The sequence below is a fragment of the Microcebus murinus genome, chromosome 21, assembly GCF_040939455.1.
Source record: "Microcebus murinus isolate Inina chromosome 21, M.murinus_Inina_mat1.0, whole genome shotgun sequence".
In the NCBI taxonomy this organism is placed as follows: domain Eukaryota; kingdom Metazoa; phylum Chordata; class Mammalia; order Primates; family Cheirogaleidae; genus Microcebus; species Microcebus murinus.
The window spans coordinates 32,379,691-32,398,683 of record NC_134124.1 but is presented as its reverse complement, the minus strand read 5'-3'; the positions used below and the strand labels follow the sequence as shown (position 1 = coordinate 32,398,683).

Here is an 18,993-nt window from a genome sequence, read left to right as displayed (position 1 = left end):
ATAATAAAATTTTGGAAGAAATGGATTGTTATACAGGGTCACTGTCCTCAAGAACCTAATAGTGTGGACCAGCAAAGTTTCCTGGAGGAATCAACAGCTAAACTGATAGCCAGACAGGAGGGTAAGAAAGGAGATTCTCAGAGGAGTGTTGAGTGGGTGTGGACAACTGATGGGAGCTGAGGTGGCAGAGACTGAAAACTACTCCAAAGTTCAAGATCACATTGTCGGGTCTGCATTTGAGAAAGATCCTGGGATCATCTGGTCAAAGGATGGATTGGTGGAGCAAAAAAATTAAGAAATAAAGTTAGAGAAATGGTGGGGGCCAATGTGAGCAATACCCAGGCATGCAACTGGGATCTAAACAATGGCAGGGGGACCAAAGATGGAGAGGGGGTAGATTCAAGAGATGATCTTGGGGAAGAATTAACAGCACTCAAGAACTGGGCAGCTGCAATATGAGAGAGCAGGAAGGTGCTTTCGAGCTATTTTGCCTTCCCAAAACTTCCACCCACTTTTTCAGCTAACAGCTCCCTGTTTTCCTTTGAGAATAGGGTTCCTACCTGTGCAGCTGAGTGTCGTTTTCATGGAATTGTCACCCACAGGTTCCTGTCTTCTCTGGCCAAAGGGTGATCCCATCACCCCAGCCAGGCCAATCAGTCGCTCCTTCCTGGGAATTTGGAAATCTTAGGCCTGGCACCTAGATCCCACCTGCATCTTATCTTTTTTGAAGCCTCCTTCTTCACTTTTTTCCTTAGATTCTGTATGCTATCCAGGACCTTCTTAAAAAGTCATTTATTTTTACTTTAATGAGCTACAGTTATTTTCCGTCGCTTGCAGTCAGAAAACCTTAACTGATTGCAGTGGCCATGTGAATCGTGGTGACTTATACAGACAGAGAAAAGCAGATGAAGGAGAAAGCTTGAGACAGGGTTTCATGGGGAAATGGGGGGTGGGGGAGAGTAACATAAAGGGAAAAATCCAAAAGTTGGGCCAGGGAGGCTTTTGTGGAACTCTGAAAATCACACCACAGAGTATAAAGCCATCTCTTTGACATAGAAAGTTCTCCCTAGCAGGCTCACCTCCTAAAGAGGTAACCAGAGAGAGCAATTTCTCCATGGGGTGGCTGTCGCATCCTGAAGGTCCTCAGATTCAGTTGGGGGAGTGGACAGAGCCATGTTGCCACTGTGGGAAGCCTGGGTCCCGGCGCTGGCTCTCTCACTGATTAGCTGGGCGAACTTGCATAGATGCCCACATTTCTCTCAAACTCAGTTTCCTTGTTAGTAAGCTGTAAAGATTGAATTATATTTGAGGTTCTTAAAATATGTCCCAAAATAATTTTAAGTTTAATAAATAAGTTTAATAAGTTTAATAAAAAGGGGTCGAATATGCTGGGAAACTGGGGTAAACAAACCTTTAATGGGGAGAGGGGTTCCTTATTGATTTCGGGACTTCTCAGGATGTTAAATATACTCACCAGTGAAGCAAATCTCCAAGAGGGGTGAAAGTGGACAACATTTCTCACTCTATCTTTGCCCAGGGAAACTTTTATTTCCCCCATGAAGAAATGTGCGGAACCACCAGTCATCACAAGGCATTTGTAGAAATGCTGGGCTAGGTGATTCCTGAGGCTGTCCCAGCCCAGACACCCCATGACTCTGTGTAGCCCGGTGTTCTGTGCCACTCCATTCAGTCTTTTCCACTTGCCCAATCCTGGGGGATGATTGAACTGAAGGACCTCTGAGATCTGTTCTAAGGGACTTCTCCCAGGAAAAAAAAATCACACTTGAATGTCTATGAAGTCACTTAAAGAGTTAGTCAGGCCCAAGAACCGCCCCCCAACCCCGCCCCCAGCAGCTTAAATGGAAAACTTAGCCCCCCACTGCGCCTGGAGCACAGATCCCAGCCCAGCCTGAAGGGATTGCCCCAAACAGGCTCTAGCTTGCATTTGGGGAAAACAAAGAAAACCCTACTCCTTTCTGCTCCAGACAGTCTGAGACGCTTTTGTGCCCTTGGGCCCTTGCCCGGTTCTCTCATCTGCCTCATTCCTGGTACTAAATTGGTTCAAGGTTTGGAGGAAAGCTTCAGAGGAAAGGGGGAAAAGGATGTTTAGAGTTCTTAAATGCTGAAGTCACCCTGAGGACCAGAGTGCAGACCCTCTCCGGCCACCAGGGGGCGATGACAACAGCATCTGTATGGAAAGCTGTTCACAAGAATAACAGCAGTAAATTGCACCTAATGTGTTTATGAATGATGGAGGACTGGAGAGCGTGTGTGTGTGTGTGTGTGTGTGTGTGTGTGTGTGTGTGTGTACAACTGGGTGCCTGGAGCTAAGACTTTGAAAATCTGCTAAGTATAATAAAATAAAATCTGCACCTCTACTATATATTCACAGGATGTGCTGGAAAGTTTCCTTGAAGGAAAATGAGGTGGAAGGAATCAGAGGAGCATTCATAATTAGGAGAAGGGACGATCTCTCTGGATCACCACTGCTGTCGTGTGTGCGAGCGAGTGCAAGTGTGCGAGCGTGCATGTGTGCAAGCGTGTGACGACGTATGTTTAGGCACAGATGTGTGCGGGCGTGTGTGAATGTGTGTGTGTGCAGGGCTCATTCAGGTTTTCCCAGTGTGAGGGACCTCAAAGAAGTCTGGGCAATACTTCCTCCAGTTCCTGCCTTTTCCCTTCAAACAAACAAACAAAATCCTTCCAACAAGTATTTATGGAGCCTCCGCACGCGCCCCTCCCCGCCGGCATCTGGAAAAGCTCAGACCTGCCCAATTTAAAGAGGGCACGGAGGAACGGAGGCTCTGGGGGCAGAAGGATGTGTCGCCTGCCAGCGACTGTTTTGCAGGAACACTTTCTCTTCTTTGATGCTGCAAACAACCCCGGAGGTGGGTCCACACAGGGCTGTGGCCCCTTGATGTGAGGAAACCAAGGCTCAGAAATAACACGATTGGTCCAGAGTCACCAGTCAGGAAACAGAAACCCGAGGGCTGAACACGGTATTGTCCACCCAAGTCCCTGACGCCACTGCGTTAAGCAGCCCTCCAGGTGTGGGGTCTGGGCAAGGCAGTGCAGCCATCTTTCGTGACACGTGTGACAGCGGGGTGCATTCGATGCGTGCCAATCAAGCAGGGCCTCTAAGGGAAGCTGTGGATTCTTGTCACGAGTGCCAGGTGCCGCAGCGGCGCAGCTGCGCGGGCGACAGTGCCCTGGTTTCGCGGCCCCGGGAGCTGTGTGATCTCGGGCAAGTCATTTCACTTCTCTGAGCTTCGGATTTTTCTCTATAAAACGAGGGTACTCAGAGCCTGCGAGACCGTGTTGGGACTGAAGGAAAGAATAGGAGCAGGGTGCCCAGCTCAATGCCAGGACTAGAAGAAAAAGGTGCCGCGAGCCTTATCAGCCCTTGGCTCCCACGAGTGGATGAGCTTCAGCGTTTCTTTCCTGGCCCGCCGGCCGAGCCCCTGGCGTGCCCGGTTCCTTCCCTCTCTCTCCGCCGCTGCCTCCTCCCTCCCAGCTCCCGGTCGCTCCAGCAAAGTTCCCAACTTGGTCGACATGACGCGCGGCGCAGCCAATGGGAGGCGGAGTTGGCGTTTTTGGGGGGTGGGAGGGGTGGGCCCCGCGTCTCCGGTGTCTGCCCTGCTCAGTGAATGGAGAGAGCGAGCGCCGGCCAGCTCGCCCGGCCGCCCCGTGCCCCAGCCGCCGCCGCCGCCGCCGCGCTCCCCAGCGCAGCCCCAAGCCGGAGCTCCCCGGGCGCCGCGCCCCACTGCGCTCGCCCCAGGCCCCCGACCCGGCCCGCGGGCCCGCGGGGCCAGGGGGCGCTCGGCACCTGGGCACTCCGAGCGATGCGCGGCGGGGCAGCGCCGGCCCCGCAGATGGAGCTGCCGCCGCCGCCGCCCGGCGCGCCCCGCTCCGCCCGCGCCCCGTGCGCCTGAGCGCCGAGCTCGCCCCTCCTCCGCGCCAACTCCGCCGCCCGCTCCCCAGGCCGCCCGCGCTCCCCGCGCGCCTCCTCGGGCTCCACGCGTCTCGCCCGGCAGAGGCAGCCTCCCGCGGGCGCGGGGCCCTGCACACCATGGCCCCCGGGCGGACGGGGGCCGGCGCCGCCGTGCGCGCCCGCCTGGCGCTGGCCTTGGCGCTGGCGAGCGTCCTGAGCTGGCCCCCCGCCGTCGCCTGCCCCACCAAGTGTACCTGCTCCGCCGCCAGCGTGGACTGCCACGGGCTGGGCCTCCGGGCTGTTCCCCGGGGCATCCCCCGCAACGCCGAGCGCCTGTGAGTACCCCCGCCCCGCCCCGCCCTGCGCGGGCCACCCACCTGGGTCCCACCGAGGGGGCCCCCAGGCGCCAGATCCCTCCTTTCCCCTTGGCCGCGCTGGATGCACTCTCTGTCCTCACCCCCTCTCCGATCTCTCTCTCTGTAGATCTCTTTCTCCCTGAGTTGGGGGCCTGGGGCTTTGGGCAGGTCTGGAGAGAGAGGTCCCAAAGCTCTCCGCAGTGGGCCAAGAGCAGTGCCTCTCGGGGTGAAGGTTCCAGGCGCAGGGCCCGCTGACAGCTTCCTAGGAGTAGGCTGGCCGGAGGCGAGGGGAGGAGAGAACACGGCTACCTCGAGGTGTGGGCGCGAGGGTAAGGGGTTGGCGCTCATGAAAGAGGGGGACGAAGGCGAAAGCCATAGGGTGAGGGGGTGTCAGGGCATGGAGGCCAGAGCGAGAGGGCCTGAGACTGTTGACCGGCTTGGAGATCAGGACGCCGGGCCCGCCGCTCTCTGGCTGCCCTTGCACGGAAAGTTGAGAGTGTGGGTGAAGGTTTAACTTCTGAGGAAACGGACAGATTCAGAGTGGGTGCTTGCAAAACCCGCCCTGCCTGGAGCGCAGCCTGGGAGATGCCAAGTTGCAGCCGGGGTGAATTTTTTATGGCTCGGTTATAAATGCCTCCCCAAACGGCCGGAGAATGGAAATGCTGACAGCCCTTCAAATGAGCCCTAGCGCTGTAATCTCACAAACCGCACTCAGCCTCGGATCCTGGGTTTGGCAGCCAGTGGAGAGGAGCTTGGAGAGTGGGGTGGATTGACCCTCGTTTTAACCCCAATTGTGCAACCAAATATTTACTTTTCATATGTCAACGTTTTGGAAACATTTATCATTTTGATCCTCAGAACCAAATTCAAAACTTGAACTCCGGGTGGGCTCCTCTTAGTCCAGAAATGGGGGTGTGGGGAAGGAGGGAGCACTGGGGGACGGGGAAGTGGGTAAGGGTTTGCTGTACTGTGACAGACTCTCCAGGTCTTGCTCTCCCAGGTCCCCCCTTCCACACGTGACTCTGGGGTAGGAATGCATCTTCCATTCTGCCCTGTTGATTTCAGCTGGAAGAGAGGGGTGATGATGCCAATTGTCCTGGTATGTTATTCCTGTTAGTCACCTCCTGTCACTCCCACCTCCTCTTCTCTTCCACTTACTCTTTGTGCATCTCTGAGCAGAGACTCAAATCAACAGAACTGCCTTCCTTACTTCTGGTGCTTTCCTTTGGCTCGGAACATTTTTTTTCCAAGTGTAGTGATTGTTCTGTTGGATCCAACCACACAGTCCAAAAGGGTTAGAGCTCAATCTTCATCAACACATGGTGAAAACTGGGCTGGCAAATGTAAATGACTTGCCCATGGAAACACAGCAAGTTGATGGCAAAAAAAGGGCCAGAATCCAGGTTTTCACATCTCAATTCAGATATTATACTAATCTATACTGGGCAAAAATTTGTTTTAATGGCACTTTTAGATACCTATAACTTATAAACCGTTTCCCTCCTCCTTACACTAGTGCTAGTCGTGTTGGTGAAATAATAACTGTAGCTAATGAATGCTCTGTGCCTTCACATTTATGTGTACGTGTTATCAAATCTCTACAACAGTCTTGTCAGTTACATAGGGAATGCTTATTACTCCATTTTACTGTTAAGCCATCGTGTCATTTACTCAAGGTCATGTAGCTAGTTAAGTGTTTGAATCCAAGCCTGCCTAGCTCCTTCCTAGGCCTATACCCCTTCCCCCCAACTGGACATCCTTAGAACAAGGGTCAGTTTGGGCCAAGATCTATAACCAGTCCTGGGAGGGTTCTGGCTGGGCTTGGGTCTTAGAATAGGCTGCTGTTGCTTCTGCTTTGGGTAACCCATGCAAAAGTTCAGCTCACCTTGACCTCCTGCTCGGGGTCTTAGGACTACTTCTTCCCCATCTTCAAAATCATGTTGCATGTTCGGGAAACCGAGGAGAGTGAGCTCTCTTCTTGGTATGTAGGAAGTTTTCCAAAGCTGCAGGCACAGCACCGAAGCCAGCCTGCTACTCGGGCATCTCCCTCGGAAGATCCAGGCAGCTCAGGGGCAGCCCATCTGCTCTACAACTGGAGAAACAGGGTGAAGACTGGAGGCCTGGACATCCCCACGGGCCTCCTGCTGCAGTCACGGTCCTGGCAGGCAGTGGCGGAGCAGGAGCTGCTTTGAAATCTCTGGTCTCGAGCCCGGTGGGTGGTGCCACGTTGGCTAGGGTGCACGGTGGTGATGGGGCTGCCTGGGCTGGTCTCTTGTTCTAGTCTCTCTCCTCCCCAGGAGTGGGGACAGCCTTTAGGGGCAAGCTGGGTCAAGGTCACCTCAGAGTTTCAGGGCAGCCCCCCAATAGTCCTTTACCTGCCCACACCTTCTCCTGGTCCACTCAGTTGTAAGATTTCAATGCTGCCAACTCCTTGGGGGATATTTGGCATTTTTACGCCATCTAAGGATTTCTTCAGGCAAGAATTGTTCATTCATTCCTCCCTCCATTCATTCAACAAACATTCCTTGAGTCTCTCCTACATTCCAGTACCTGTATATAAAACCGTTACATATGCAGAAGAAAACCAGCATTTCAACTTAAAGAATATAAGCAAAGGGTAGAAGAAACAAACTTCCTTTGTTGAGTGTTTTAAACTTCCCAGGGCCTTACTTTGTCACGGGCCACACATTTTGTCTGCACTGCCATTAGCTGCTCAAGGCCTTCCTAAAAATCCAGTTTTCTGATCTCAGATGTTTAAATTGTGTTTGAAAACAAAGGAGGAGCATTTTCTCCATTCTCCATTCCTGCCTCTGCCTCCCAAAGAGCCTTTCATGAAGGGATTTGTGTATGCGTGTGTGTGTGTGTGTGTGTGCGTGTATGTTTGTTGTTTCTCTGGATGCTTTTGGCTTCTGAAGTCTCGTGGTATGACATTAAGGAAAACCTGAGTGCGGATAATGTGTTCCCCATTCGGACTTTGCTTCGGGCCTGGAATGGGGCCCGAAGGGTTTGTAATTAAGCCAGCACCAGAGTCGGGGGTTTGTATTCCAAGATCTTCCCTAGAATGTCAGCACATCACACAGAAAGAGAAAGTCTCTGTCTTTTGTAAACTACTGACAAATTCCCCCCCCCTTCCAATGAGGAGGTGACACCCACAAGAAAGCTAAATAAAGGCCGAGGAGGAGAATTCAGTGTCATTTTTCTCCCGTGCAGCAAAGATAGAGGACGCGCAGGGAGGAAGTGAATGGTGGTGCCTGAGCCCAAACATTTACCATGGAGCGCAGAGTAAACAGATGTTGCATTTGCCCTTCTGAGCACAAAAGGAGCCCGCAGATGTAATTCTTCTCTAACCACAATCTCGGCCTGGAAAAAGGAGGCAGATGAAAATGAAGGCTCACGTGGGGCCTCTCCTTCTGGTCCTGCCTGCAGCGGAGAGACAGCCAGGGGCCCACTTCTCGCCCGGGCGAGGCGGTGGCCCGGCCGGTAGAGCGGGGGCAAGAGTGGACATCTTTGGTTTTCACTTGGCCCCAGAACACGCAGGAGACGGCTGTATTTAAATAAACATTTCCTGTTTGCGAAGGAAAACAGGCGAAAGGCTGAAACGTGAGAATGTGGTAACTCAATTTTCCCCGTCGCTCCAGATGACGGCAAGCTTTGCCGGTGGTTGGGTCCAATAAAAACCGACACCATGTCACAGGCCTTCCCTCGCTTGACCACAGAGGTCCCCAGGTCAAGTGGGAGACTCTCCAGGATGCTCAGCAGCCAGGCCCTGTGTCCCGGCACTCCCAGCCCCCAGGCCAGCTCAGAGGACAGGGGCGAACTGGTGAATCATGGGTCCTCTCTGGGCCAACCGTGGTGATGTGGCCTTTCGGGGAGGCATGGTTCTCTCCTGGAGAGTCTAATGAGCAGCTGAGTGTCCCCACCTACAAGGTGCTGTGCAACTTTGGACAGATTGCTTTACCTCTCTGGGCCTTATTTCCCAGAAAGGCGGATTCTAGCATGGGCTTAGTGGTTTTCCAAATATAGTCTACTGTCCTGGATCATCCTCCTCAGTGCTTAGAACAGTGTCAACAAATGCGTGTTGAATAAAGGAATAATGAGTCTCAAAAATATAACTCTTTCTTCTTACAAGTGAAAGATGGGCAGGTAAAGATTTGCGTTTCGATGTATGGCTGAGGGCTACATACTAGTAACCTATTACATGAATTCTTTATGAATTTAAATATTCTGGATTTTCAGTATCTAAAATTTGGATTTCATGAACTAAAATTATTGCCTTACTAGAGTTACCAGGGACTCCCATCGAGTGATCCGCTCCGGAGTCTGGTTGCCAGGCGTTGCTTAGCAACCTTGCAAAACTCCTACTGTGCACATGCTCGTGAAAAGAGCTAGAAATCCTGAGCACTTCAACCACCGGACTTTCTAATCAGGAACTCATCAGCAGCATCCTGAGCGCTCTGTGGTCTTTGATTGCTGCTCTTCTTGAATTAATTGATATGGATTTGTAGTATCATTATCAAGTTCTGCTTTTGCCGATCATCTGGGTCTTCTATTATTTCTGCATTTTTGCCAGTTTGGTTGTTATTTTGTTTCTCTCCGGTATTGTTTGTTGTCACTGAGTTCCTTCTCCGCTGGAAAGTGAGAATGGATAGTGGGTTGGAGCCCTGGGAACTGAACTGCGCTGTGGCAAGAAGGTTTCAGAGATTTCAGCATTGTGGTTATTGCATGGGCTCCGGAGACAGACAGCCCTGGGTTTGAATTCCAGAGCTGTTGCGTCCTTGCTGTTGCACCCCGGGCGTGTTGCACCATTGCTCTGGACTGTGGTCTGTTTAATCCCCCGTTAACACAGGGATGATAATCCCTCTGTCCCCATGGGCATGGTGTGGAACATCATGCATCCACAATGGCCTGGGGCCATCCACACGCCATGCTCAGCATGCTGTCCCCCGCCGCTCCCCCCCCCCCCCGCCCCCAGTGCTGTCTGCTCATTGTCATTGCTGTGATTGTTTATACTACCATGATTCCTTGACTGTAAAGTATGCATGACAAATGTTCCTCTTTGGGAGTATTAAATGAAATAATGTCCAGGAGGTGCTTAACACAGTACTGTTAGGTGCTGTGTAACCATGTTTCGGTCAACAACGGACCACGTGTAGGACAGTGGTCTCATAAGGTTATAATGGATACGAAAAATTCCTATTCCCTAATGATGTCGTAGTTGTAATATCATAGTGCAATTACTTTTCTAAAAATAAATTTAGTGTAGCCTAAGTGTACAGTGTTTATACAGTCTACAGGAGTGTACAGTAATGTCCCAGGCCTTCACTCACCACTCACTCACTGACTCACCCAGAGCAAACTTCCAGTCCTGCAAGTTCCATTCATGATAAAGTGCCCTATGCAGGTGTACCACTTTTCATCTTTTATGCCATATGTTTAGTGTACCCTTTCTATGTTTAGATACACAAATACTTGCTATTGTGTTCCAGTGGCTTACAGTATTTAGTTCAGTGACATGCTGTAAAGGTTTGTAGCCTAGGAGCAATAGGCTGTTCCATGTAGCCTAGATGTGTAGTAGGCCGTGCCATCTAGGCTTGTGTAAGGACTCTGTGATGTTTGCATGATGGCAAAATCACCTGACAAGGCGTTTCTCAGAACGTATCCCTGTTGTTAAGTGACACGTGGCTGTACCTGGCACACAGGAGCCCTGCACATATTATTAATGATAGTGACTGGGGTTATTATTTTCACTTCCTCATCTCAGGCCCCGTCCAGCTGGAAGGTTTGAGGTGCCCACTCTAAATTTGCTCCAACCCAGAGCCCTATGGGGGCCAGTTCCCAGCCTGCCTGTGGCTGTGCCCAGCACCCTCTTGCCTGGGTCCCCTCCCTCTCCCTCTCCTCTCTCGGTTCTACCCCTGCAGCTAAGCCCAGGTTGGCCTCCGTTCCATAAAAAGGGGATTACGGTTGAAGTGGTTTATATCTTTTCCATGGGCGTGCTGCTTTGTGGTATATTTAAATAAGGAATGCATTTTATTTATTTATTTTGGGGGGCTGGATTTTCATGGGGAAATTTTGGCCCTGACTTTTTCTCTTTTTCAATGCTCATTCTTTCTATCTTTTCCTAAATACCTTCTTTTACTGACTTCCCACATCTGCCTCTAAAAGTTACTGCTTTTACTTGAAACAGCTGTATTTACTAGTGTGCTCCACCCTCACTATGTAAGGTGGTCTTAACCCTTTTTAGAACTGCTGAAAATTGAATGAACCTACATCGACTAATTGGAACCAAGTGCATGCTCTGTAAATTGTTCTGTCATTATTATTTATCATTCTTACTGACTATAGTCTTCCTTTCAGAGCGTGCTTAGGATAAACTTGATTTAGAAAAATACAGATTTTTAGGGTTGGAAGGGGTCCTCCTGTTCAAGTTCCAGCCACATGAAGGCTCCTCTTCCATCAATACAATTTAGGGGAAAGTAGTCTGTCAGCCTCCATTGCTTGATTACATCTAGTGATGAGGAACTCAGTTCTTCCTAAACCAATTCATTCCATTGAAAAAAATAGTCCTAATAAGAAAATTTTCTTTGTGTGTGGGTTGAACTTATTTCTTGTTGGTAGTTGTTACCCAGAACAAGTATAATCTTTTTTTTTTTTTTTTCCAAATGAGAGGTTTTAAGGAATTATATTGTTGTTATTTTTCTCACCACCCACTTACCCGAGTCTTCTCTTTTCTTCCTTAAATTTTTATAATTGCCTGAACTATCCTGTATGTGTTAAAGTTTGGGGTAGACCTTGTCCTACATTCCTAGTTCTCTTCCTCTAAATAGGTTCCAATTTTCTTGGATTGCATCAGTGAGAAAGAGATCTTCCGCACCTTCGCTCTTATTTGACTTCTACCATGCACTCCAAGGCGGCCTTTTTACCGTGGACGGCCATGTTCCTGGGCGGGCTCATTTTGACGGGGCTATCCTGGATCTGGGCATCTCCCCAAGCTTCCCAGCTATCATGTTGTTGTCCCTCATTCTAGACTTGTGCATTTGACTTTTGGAGTCTAAGTGCAACACTTTGCATTCATCCTAATTAAATTTTGGCAAATTGTTTCATTTCATCAGCTTTTCAGGAACATTTTCTATTTTGATTTCCTCATCTAGCAAATTAACCACTCCTTTCCCCATCTCCCACTTTGTATTCCCTCTGCAATTTTAGTGAGCTTGCCTCGTGGCCCTTTATCTGAGCTGTCAATATGATCTGCAGAGTCCTCTCTGGTGATGTTTTGAAGCCTTTCTATGGTCTGGCATGGGGATTACATAAATATATTGTCCTGTTCTTTTTAGCCATGGTGGATAAAAATGTTGAAGTCCTATTAGCCTTCAGCATCTTCTTTCTCTGAGGTTCTGTTGTTCACATTTTCTCTGGAATAATTTCCTATTAATGCTAATACTTCTGTTTGCTGAATTTTCTCTAAACTCTTGGTTTTCCATGGAACTTTCCATCATGACTTTAGCTTCATTTTTCCCTTCTTAGGCTGGTATCAAAACCCCCACCAGCATGGGGTGTGTGGGGTGTGTGTGTGTGTGTGTGCATATACATGTGTCTGTTATTTTCTCCTGGCAAATATTTTAGCCTGAGGAATAGGGCCTTTCTGCCAATAGCAAAGCTTGGGTAACTTCAGCTGTTTACACTCGATGACTTCCTTTAACATCTTGGGTACCCATTGGCATGGGGCACATGCCTGAGTAGTTCTGGGAACAGATACGATAGAGGGTGAAGCATGCAAGACTGAGGCCTCCACACCTCCCAGACCTCTGTCAACAATGACAACAGTCACCGCCACAGCAATAACTGGTATTTATTGAGTCCTTCTTTGTGCCTGACATTGCTCTTATACTTAATATGCATGAACTCATTTGATAGTCTGACCATTATGCGAGGTAGGTACGAACATTGTCTGCATTTTATAGATGAGGAGACTACATCAGAGAGGTGGAGTGACGTCCCCAGACAGGAGCAGGGGAGGCCGGGATCACCCAACCAGGCTGGTCTCAGAGTCTGCACTCCACCCTCTGGTCATGTCATTTCTCCCCAGATCTTTCAAGTCAGCCTCCTTTTCTGTCTTCCAAATTCAATTTTCAAAGAACAGCTAGAAGAAAACAACCTGAGTCGAACTTGAATCCCCGAGTCCATGTTGGATGCAAAGCGCCAGGAGAGGATGCCAGGGATGTGATTGAGACACAAACTGGGGAGAGAGCCCTTGGGTCCAGTTGGGGTAAGTGGTTGGTGTTTGAATTGGGGCTTGAAGAATAAGAGGGTAGAACTTTCCGTACGTAGAAAAGGGAAAGTGGTGCAGATTCACGGAAGTTCACGGTTAGACGGGCCAGGCCGGAGCCCGGTTTAAACAACAGGAGCTGCACTTGTGGATGTTTTATCTAACATGGAAGTTTAAACAGAATCCAGGAGGTCAAGTCTTAGGAAAAATATCACCATGGTGTGTGTCCAATTATTTTTTAAATTTTGGGTTTGAGGGGATAAACCCTCCAAGAACAGTTCTGATGAAACTTACTGACCAGTATTTTCCCCCTCAAGTATCTACTCAGTTTTGACAGGGGCTGTCTTCCTTTCCAGCAGATATACCACTTGCTTTCTTTTAGCCGTGATCTCTGGGCTCCGCCCACCCTGGCATCAGGGCCTGTAGGAACGAGATGTACCTAAGATGCATCCCGGCTGGTGTAGAACGTGGCATCACTTATGGCCAGACCACTGCTTGTGTGGGCTCAAGCTCCTCTTCTCTTGTCCGAAACACCAGTCTGGTTCCTGACCCCTGATTCATTCTGCACTTTGGCAGCAGTGAATATTGTGGTTCCTGAAAGTCTGCCAGCACATTTAACCACCCACCTTGTCTCCCTCTTGAGTTTTTCGGCCTCCCAAGCTCCTGTCTGCTACCAGGCATACCCATTCTTAGCTCCCCTGCCCTCTAGAATATATATATATATATGCCCTAACTCAGGTCTGTCTACTGGTGTGGAGTCCTTCTCTTCTTCTCTTCTGAAGCTTATGGCTTGATCATGACATTGGACATCTTTGCATCTCTCCCTGAGCCTGAACTGCTCCTGGCTCTTGCCTTAACCTTTCTAGCTTGGCTTTTTGTCTTCTTCTCCCCTCCATGTAGCCTCCCATAGCTTTGATACTGAATTTGGACTGTCACCACCAGAGCCCCAGGTCCTGAGATTGGATTTCATGGCCTAGACCTGCATTGGAGACTGGAGACCTGCAACTAACACATGGCTTTGTCCTGGAAACAACCTCAGACTTCATCTTCGTGGCCATCTGAAGCCTTTTATCATGTCCAGGGTAGTGGGTAAGGGTGCTCCAGGGCTGGACTCTATAAATGATAAATTCCTTAGATATACTTCCAAGCTCCCTTCCCCTCAAGCAGAGAAGAGAACAGATTATCTCGTAATTAAAAAGCATAGCAATGATGATTTCACTGGACAGCTATCCTGCTCAGAAATGTGTTGCAGAATTTTCTGGACTAGCTAGCACTTTGCTGACATTCTTTTCCCTACTCCATATCTCTGCCCAGCTCTAGAATATAGGTAGAAAGTGTTCTGTATATGAGATTTCTGAGTGGTATTAGTGGGAAACCAATGGGGATACAATTTGGATGTGACTGTAATGAGTAGAAAGACCCAGGCTGAATCCTGGTTTCCATGTTTCCTAACTGCCCAACCTGGATGAGCACCTGAGTCTCCACTGTCCCATCTGTAACCTTAGGAACAACACTTCTCTTTGGGGCTGATGCAAGGTTGAAATGAGCTCAGATGTCTGCAAATGTCTTCTAATTTTAGTGCTACGTGAATACCTTAATGAGTCCACCCACAATATCTGATTTGAACCACTAAATCCTGTATCTGGAAGATAATCAGGGTATATTTTAGAAGTTTCCATTTACATAGGAAGAAACTCAGAGAGCTCCAAAGCCTTGCTCGGAGTCACCCGTATCTTCAAACTCTTGCTCCAGTTTCTTTTTTATTTAACAAGATGCATCTTTTGCAAATGCAAATATAGCCTCACACCAGCCATGTCAGCAACCCAACCAGGTAGAGTTTAGAGGACTTCTTGCCTCACTGGATAATCCAAGACAGTAGGATCAAATAAAGGAATCTATGAAATATGGAGATACTTAAACGAGCCATTTATTGAGTGTCTACCACAATGAATAAAGCAAGTACAATGTTCTCATAACTAGGACAGCTCAAAAATACCATGAAAATCAGTCTGGACTATCCCTTCTCACCAAATGACTGACAAGGCAGACGCTACCATGCTAGGTTTCAGAGGGGAGATTTATGGATTTGGGGGAAATGCGTGAAAGATGCAGCACCAAACCCTCAGGAATCATCGATGAAAGCAAGCCCCCCTCATCCCTTTTAGTGGTTACAAATATGTAGAAAAACTCACACATCATAAAAAATACTACATGCGGAATAAAAAAAAAAAAAAACTCATGGGGAAAATATTAATCTGAGAACAACTGTATCCGAGAGAGCATTCGAGTATGCCTCTGCAGCTTGCTGGCAAACAGCGCAAGTTATGCATTTTATTAGAGTCCTCGCTCTGTGTACAACACTGACCTTATTTGAGAAGCATTTCATAAACACTGACACCCGGTGCAGCAACGTGTAAGGTTATGAGGAAATATAGGCCCTTCTTTGGGAGGCCAGCTTCCCTTCCCCTGCTGGGCTGCAAGGGAACCAGGGGCCATTCTTTCCCCAAGGTAGTAATTCCTTTATTCTTCTCTCTTAGGTTTAACTCAGCAGAAGGAACTTTCCCAGGGGAAAATGAGCAAGGGGGCTATGGAATGAAATTTGCCCTCTGGGTAGGTTAGCATAAGAGCAGGGTAGGCCATCGGGAAGACTCTTGTCTTGGAGCCTTCATTTGGCCGGTGGAGTTTATTTTTGGAGATCTTACCTGGAGACTTTGGCTGTGATTGTCGCAGGAGGTGGTTCTCAGGCAGCATTCACCAGGTCCTGAGGGATGCAAGACCCTGAGCCTGCAACAGCGCTGAGAAATGCGTCCACTGCACCCCCCACACACCCCCATGTGCTGGCACTTCCCTTCTCAACTGCTGCCAGCTTACAAGTTCTGAATCTCTGCCACAGAACTTGGTTCTGTTCCTCCCCCTCTCGTTTCCTTCCCTGGCCAAGAGATTTTCAGGCTTTTGAGGTATCTCTGGAGATCATCTGGTCCACTCCCTCCCCACTGATCTCAGCCCATCTCGAAAGATCGATGTCTCAGGGAAGTCATAGGAGAGGACCTCAGCTTTCTGGCGTGGTCGTGAGAAGTTCTCCCTGCTTCCACTTCAGCCTCGTTCCAACATTTGGTCCTTTGTAAAGATCACTCAGAGCCACAGGAAGCCTCTGCCAATCCGGGGAGCCAGGGAGACAGGAGAGGGACAAAATCTAGCCCCCAAATAAGTAATAACGTGGAACCAGAGGGGAGAGACACCAGATGGGCAATTTGGGATTGCAGATCATAGCCTGAGGGCTCCAGCAAGGCTGTAGCTTATTTAGGGTCTAGAGAGGGAGGATCCCAGCTGAAGAAAACAGCAAGGGGAAAACACAAGGAACCAGGACTGGAGCGAGCGAGAATCCAAAAATGGGAAGGCCAGTTGCTTCATGGGAGCTTTTAATGAGTCTAGTTCCCCATCCCCACCCCCTTCTAATTGCTTCATAGCGCAAGATGGCAACCAATCTGCTGTGTTTACTCTGTTTAGCCGTACATTTTAATACTTTCTGAAACATTTCCCATAAGCTTCCCCCCTTCCATGCGCCCTCCTTGCACATTCTAGAAATTTTGCAAAGCCCTAAATCTCCTCTGGGTTCTTTCCCGACTGGAGCTGCATGCTGATTCAAGCCATATTCAGCCAGGAAGCTCTCTTTCCCGTCTTTTAAAACAAGAAACATCTCCTTCCAAGAAGACCGCACTACAGTTTTCTTTGTCTGTGTTGCTAACGAACAAAGAGGGCTCGTTGCAAAACAGCGTTTCACGAGCAGAGCAGGGCTGATAGCACCTCTTGCCAAATGTGACTGTGTAGCTGTGTGTGGGGGGAACAGCTTTGTCGAGAGGAGGGCCGAGGGAGGCGGCTCCGGGGAACTGTTAGCAACTGCAGCGTGGTGTAGTGGGAAGAGCGCTTGCCTGGGAATCTGGAGACCTGGCTGTGCCCCCGACACACTGTGTGACCTTGGACAAGTCATTTGACCTCCCTGGGCCTCAGTTTCCACATCTTGAAAGGGAGTGAACTGGATGGTCTCCAAGGTATCCTCTCGGCCCTCTGCATCCTCACTTCTGGGGCCCAGGATTTGGGGTTCAGACCTGAGCCAACATCCAACCAACCCAAGGGACTTCCTAGAGGCAAGACAGAGGCCAGGACAGCTGCTTCAGGGAGTGGCTGGTCCTTGATTAAGGCTCAAATAATTAGCTCAGCTCCACAGTAAGCCGTCTGAAATTAAGAAAGAAAAAGATGTTTAGTTTCAAAAATAGCAGTTAGTGTTTCTTAAAACGGATTGGCTTGGGGCTTTGTAGGTTTTTATACAAAGACATACTTTCCCTTTCTCTATAGCACAGCAGTTCAGAGTATTGACGCTAGAGTCAGCGTGACCGGGGTTCTAATGCCATCCCTGGCTGAGTAATCCTGGGCATGTTCTTTCCCAGTAACCTGCCTCACTGGCTTGTTGGGCAGATCGAATCAGGTAATACATGTCAAGCTTAGAGGACAGTTCCTGGCACTAAATAACAGTTCAAAAAGCCATTATTATAGCTACCTTTTGCTGCTTTACAAACCACCTTGATGCTTAGTGTTGTAAAGTAACAACCATTTTTATCCTTCTCAGCGATTCCCTAGGTCAGGGATTTGGACACAGCTCAGCAGGGATGGCTTGACCCTGCTCTACAATGTCTGAGGCATCAGCTGGAGAGTCCGTAATGATCAGGGGAGACTTGAATAGCTGGGTGCTAGAGTCACATGCAGGCCGTACCCTCACATGTCTAGCACCTAGGATGGGATGACTTGCAGGCTGGGCTCAGCTGGGACTGTTGGGGAGGGCGCCTGCACATGCGGCCTCTATGTGACTTGAGCTTCCTCACAACATGGCGGCCTCAGAGTACTCTAACTTCTTCCCTGGAGGCTCAGGACTCCAAGAATCAGTGTGCAACAACTCAAAATCACTCAGAAGTCCTGGGGCTTTTTTATGAACTAGCCTTACAAGTAACACAGTATCCCTTGTGCTCTACCCTATTGCTCTGAATAGTACGAGCTAGCCCAGATTCAAGCGTGGGGACCATCTCTCCTTGGAAGAAGTCTCCCAGAAGTTGCAGCTGTGTTTTAAAACCTCCATAGTCATATAATTATCACTGTTATTTTCTGTACCATATGATCTGATCTCTAAACTATATTAAAAGCTTCCTGAGGGCAGGAGCTGTGCATTTCTCTACAGAAGCTTAGTGTAACGCTTGTGGAAATAAGACGAAGTCAACACATTTTTAAAAATCAAATGGAATTTGCTAGGCAGCAGGTTTGTTGGAAAGACCCTGAGCTTAGTGCCAAAGAGATCTGGATTCAAAAATCCATGTGAGAAATGTGCCCTTTGGCAAATTACTTGTCTTTCTAGTAAAAAAAAAAATGGAGATGGTAATACCTATTTCAAGGATTGTTGTAGGAATTAGGGATGGTGTAATCAAAATGCCCAACACACAAGTGATGCTCTTACTAGACTGTGGATATGAGGAGGCAGCATGTGGCATTGTGACAAGCAGAGATGCTCAAGTCAGACAAATCTGGTTTCAAATTCCATCGCTTATTGTTGTGCCACTGTAGATGTCCCTTCGTCTCTTTGAGTCTTAGGATGCTCATCTGTAAAATGGGTCTCATAGTAACTTCCTTTTAGGGTTATTGTGAGGATGAGGAATACATCATGTAAAGCTCAGTCCCTGACACATAATAGGAACTTAAACATAGTACCTATACATGCAGTAGCCACAGTTAACCATTGTTGTTCTTTTGTTTGTGTATTGATTCATCTATGAATTTATGCATTGAACAATGATTTATTTAGTGCTCATAACTCACAATGGCTTTATTTTTCAAGTTCCTGCATGCCTATTAGTCTATTGGTGCCTAAATCTGGGAAGATACCCTCATGGGATAGAGAAGAGGCCCTTTGAAAGGGAGCGCAGGGCCCCAGGCAAGCTGCTTGGGCCAGGGCTCTATTTTAATACATCCACAACTGAGTTGTATTTATTCCTGTTGGCTTTTGACCCTGGAGAACCCCCAGCTTCCTCCAGTTACGATTTTTTCTCAGAGATCCCCATCTCCTTTCCTCACTGGGTATATCCTATCCCGTACTGCTGTGCAACTGTGGGCAAACATGTTAGTTCTCACCTTGTGTCTGTTTTTGTTGGTGCTTTTTTTTTTTTTTTTAATCATTGTTTTCTTGGCTCAAGTTTGGAAAACTGTATGAGCCTTGTCTGTGTGGTGCCAAGTCAGGACAGTGGGTTTCACTTTTCCAGGAAGTTCCTGGGACCTGAGGCTCTGTTAGCAACTGTTGATTATGAGCTCTTCCTTTTCTCCTTAAGATTTCCTGAGAGCCTCAACCTTACCTTTTTTTTAAGGGTCTAGATCAGGGGTCCTCAAACTCTTTGAACAGGGGGCCA

General features: G+C 48.6%; 1 protein-coding gene across 1 annotated transcript in view; it reads left to right on the top strand.

The window, feature by feature from the left end:
• Window positions 1-3,650: 3,650 nt before the first annotated feature.
• The window catches only part of SLIT3 (slit guidance ligand 3), a 586,308-nt gene continuing 570,965 nt past the window's right edge, over window positions 3,651-18,993 (top strand). The window contains exon 1 of the mRNA XM_012780961.2: window positions 3,651-4,266. Coding sequence (XP_012636415.2) covers window positions 4,070-4,266 — 197 coding nt within the window. The 5' untranslated portion in view covers window positions 3,651-4,069. The remainder of the gene's footprint in view (window positions 4,267-18,993) is intronic.